This window comes from Littorina saxatilis, linkage group LG9 (genome assembly GCF_037325665.1).
Source record: "Littorina saxatilis isolate snail1 linkage group LG9, US_GU_Lsax_2.0, whole genome shotgun sequence".
Lineage (NCBI taxonomy): Eukaryota > Metazoa > Mollusca > Gastropoda > Littorinimorpha > Littorinidae > Littorina > Littorina saxatilis.
The window spans coordinates 6,162,122-6,165,533 of NC_090253.1; the positions used below are offsets into that span (position 1 = coordinate 6,162,122).

Sequence of the window (3,412 nt, forward strand, 5' to 3'; positions counted from 1 at the left end):
CGTTTTAGTGATGAACAATATGACCTGGGGTGATTTGCTTCGGGATCTCTGGGCTGCAGTTGCCGTGTGCGGCAGACCCTTGGCTTTTACTCCACAGAGATATTTTGCTAATGAATGGTTCACGTTATTTATAAGTAGACGTTACATGCTTAATCTGTCCCCTATTACTTTATTTTTCAAGTCTTTTTATCATCTTTGAAAATCAAGTTAATGTTGTTATGTATGTCCGCCATCGAGCTAACTTCTACATACTGAAATTGTAATTAATTATGACAGGAGTTTAAGCGTAAGCTGGAGTACGGGCCGTCATCTACGTGATTACGATCGAAAAGAAGAGAGAAAAATGTATGTACATGAGTCACGATATTGGTTTCTCAACTGAATAGACGAATTCCAAAAATAACTGTGTCGGGTTTGTGTGTTGTGAAAGAGTGAATGCCCTTGATTTTTAATCGGACACACATTGCAGGGGCTCATCACTAGCGAGGGGTGTGTCGGACACACATTGGAGGGGCTCATCACTAGCGAGGGGTGTGTCGGACACATATTGCAGGGGCTCATCACTAGCGAGGGGTGTGTCGGACACATATTGCAGGGGCTCATCACTAGCGAGGGGTGTGTCGGACACATATTACAGGGGCTCATCACTAGCGAGGGGTGTGTCGGACACATATTGCAGGGGCTCATCACTAGCGAGGGGTGTGTCGGACGCATATTGCAGGGGCTCATCACTAGCGAGGGGTGTGTCGGACACATATTGCAGGGGCTCATCACTAGCGAGGGGTGTGTCGGACACACATTGCAGGGGCTCATCACTAGCGAGGGGTGTGTCGGACACACGTGGACAGGAGCACGTGCAACTTTATTTTTACTTTCACAACCCATACAAACCCAACGGTGTTATTTCCGAAAATCGTCTGTTGAAAATAAGTTTCAAACCACACGGCCAAAACTTTGCTTTGAGTACAAATGGACAAAAGGAATTCTTCACGCGATGGGAGTGAAGGTGAGGATGGCGCCCCCTTTACAGGCCACCCACAGGCGACCCTGAGAGTCCGTGTTGAGAGCTGTGGGCTGCACCAAGAGGGGACAGCCCGGGGCCAGGTAGCGGTCAAACTTGAGTTCATCGCCCTGCACGTGCAGCACGTGGACACTGTCCGTGCCTTGGTCAGCCACCAGCAGGACCTCCCTGCCCCCCAGCCTGTAGAAACACACGTCGGACGGCTGACAGGCGGCGGTGGGAGGAGTGTAGGTGGACACGGGAGTGTGCTGGTCACGGCGGTACAGGAGGACTTGACGCTGACCGCCAGGCGACTGAGCCTCCTCCACCACAACAAACAGCTGCTCGCTGCTGTCCACGTCGAACGCACGTTGAGTTCCAACCTTAATGCTGAAGAGTGGTGTGTCTATTGTTTCAAACGGGTCATCTGATGTTACTTTGACTGTTTGGATATTAGCGTCTTTGGCCGAACTCTTGATTAGGTTAAAGGTTGTGCTTTTCTGGGACTTGTCGAACGTGTGCAGAAAACTTCCTGTTTCCGTTGCCGTCCACATCCCCTTTGATCCACCTCTACATTTATACGTCAGTTTTCCAAACCTATTTTTCTGTGTCGCTAAACTGGCTCCTTTTATGTCAAATTGTTCGCATGGTGCATCGTCCTTTGCCTTACGTCGTGCAAACGACACCCACACAGTGTCATCATCAAAGGGACACAGACTGAACACTTCAGTGTCATCCCCGTCTCCACAAGAAAACAACTTTTTCACCGTAACCTCGGGAACTGCTGTTTCCATCTGTACTATCTGGACACTGCCGAAGAACTTTGTGACAGATTGTTCAATAACATCTTCCGCCACTTCACGGTTCAGGACCGGCCGCCAGAAGTTGCTTCTCTTTTCTGGAGTCAGGTTCTTCACAGCCTGGGGACTGCCCCGCCCCTCTCTCATCTCCTTGGCAACAGTGAGCAGTTTAAGGCTGGTGCCGCTGTCGATGGCTTGCTGTGTCTGTTGTTGCAGTTGACACAGTTCAACCAGGTTGCTCTGCTTGATGTCCAGTTCCTTGCTGACTTGACTCTCAATCTGCCCACTGACGGTGTCGAGGGAAGCCAGTGAGACATCGCGGATCTTGTTGGCCATGGCAACCAGCGTGGCGTGCTTGCGCTTGATGGCTGCCTGTAGTGCTGCCTTCTTGTCCTGCACATCTTTCAACTCTTTGCTCTCTGCCGTCACTTCGTCAGTCATGCAGGACAACGCTTCCTGCAGGCGGGCCGCGTCTTTCTTTAGCTGTTCCTTGGCTTCAGTGGCAACCTCCGAGAGATCCTTAGTGTCGTGCTGCTTGTGTTTGGTCAGCACACACTTGAGACACACGGTTTGCTTGCAGTCAGCACAGTAAAGGTCCAGGTTTTGATCAGGGTGAGTCATACACATAGTTTTGTTTCTTGCTCTTTCAAGATCTTCGGAGCGCAGATAGAAATTGGTCTGAAAGGTGGCCACGCCTCCTGCGGGAATGACGACATCAAGACGACACTGAGGACAGGGGAATGACGCAGATCCTTGTCGTGACGTCAGATCCTTCAGACACGTCAAGCAGAAGGTGTGGTGGCAGGGAAGTAACTTGGGGCAGGTGAACACTTCCAGGCAGAGAGAACAGATCAGAGACTCTTTTCTCTCCTCGCCAGCTAAGTGTGGCGGCGTACCTCCCGTTGCCATGGAAACAGGTAGAGTACAGGATAGAGAGTCCAGGGAGTTATGGCAACCTGAAAACACACACACAAGGTTTAGAAACCTACATTTATTTGGAGAGCAATTTGGAAACCAGGGCATTATCTTTCTAAGACTGTTGTTTACATTTTGGGATAACACGATTGTACTTGTGTGTGTGTGTGTGTGTGTGTGTGTGTGTGTGTGTGTGTGTGTGTGGGTGTGTGTGTGTGGGTGTGTGTGTGTGTGTGTGTGTGTGGGTGTGTGTGTGTGGGGGTGTGTGTGTTTGTGTGTGTGTGACGCAAATATTCAAATCATGTTGTACATAGCATTCTGTTTTGCATAGACTCACATGGTTCATTGTTTTAATGGCAAGCGTTCCAAATACAAACACAGATGTACATACCCACTGAACATATACAATGACTAAAGTAGACCTTCACTTGACTTCCTTGCAAGTGGAAGTCATTTATTCTACTCGCAATGTTATTGACAGTAGTGCAATGTCAATATGTTAAAAGTCGTTCTTGTCAACACAACACACACGCGTGTCTGAACTTGCAATTTTCAGTGTTAACAAACGAAAGTAGCTGGTGAAGACATTTTGTTTTTATCTTAAACCGTTTTGGACGTCCATTGTACATGTGATTGTGTCTACGCAGAGTAAGGCCATGTGAGTGTTGTCATATAATGCACGTTAAAACTTTCTGAA

The 3,412-nt window shown here is 48.7% G+C and overlaps 1 protein-coding gene across 1 annotated transcript; it reads right to left on the minus strand.

The window, feature by feature from the left end:
* Positions 1-734: 734 nt before the first annotated feature.
* Positions 735-2,765, minus strand: LOC138977348 (uncharacterized). The gene has a single exon (XM_070350249.1). The coding sequence runs from the start codon at positions 2,707-2,709 to the stop codon at positions 988-990; it is 1,722 nt and encodes a 573-aa protein (XP_070206350.1). The 5' UTR covers positions 2,710-2,765; the 3' UTR covers positions 735-987.
* Between the last annotated feature and the right edge of the window lie 647 nt (positions 2,766-3,412).

Bases quoted from the DNA above. Each gene is read 5' to 3' on its own strand.
- LOC138977348 (XM_070350249.1), bottom strand. From the start codon at position 2,709: ATGGCAACGGGAGGTACGCCGCCACACTTAGCTGGCGAGGAGAGAAAA.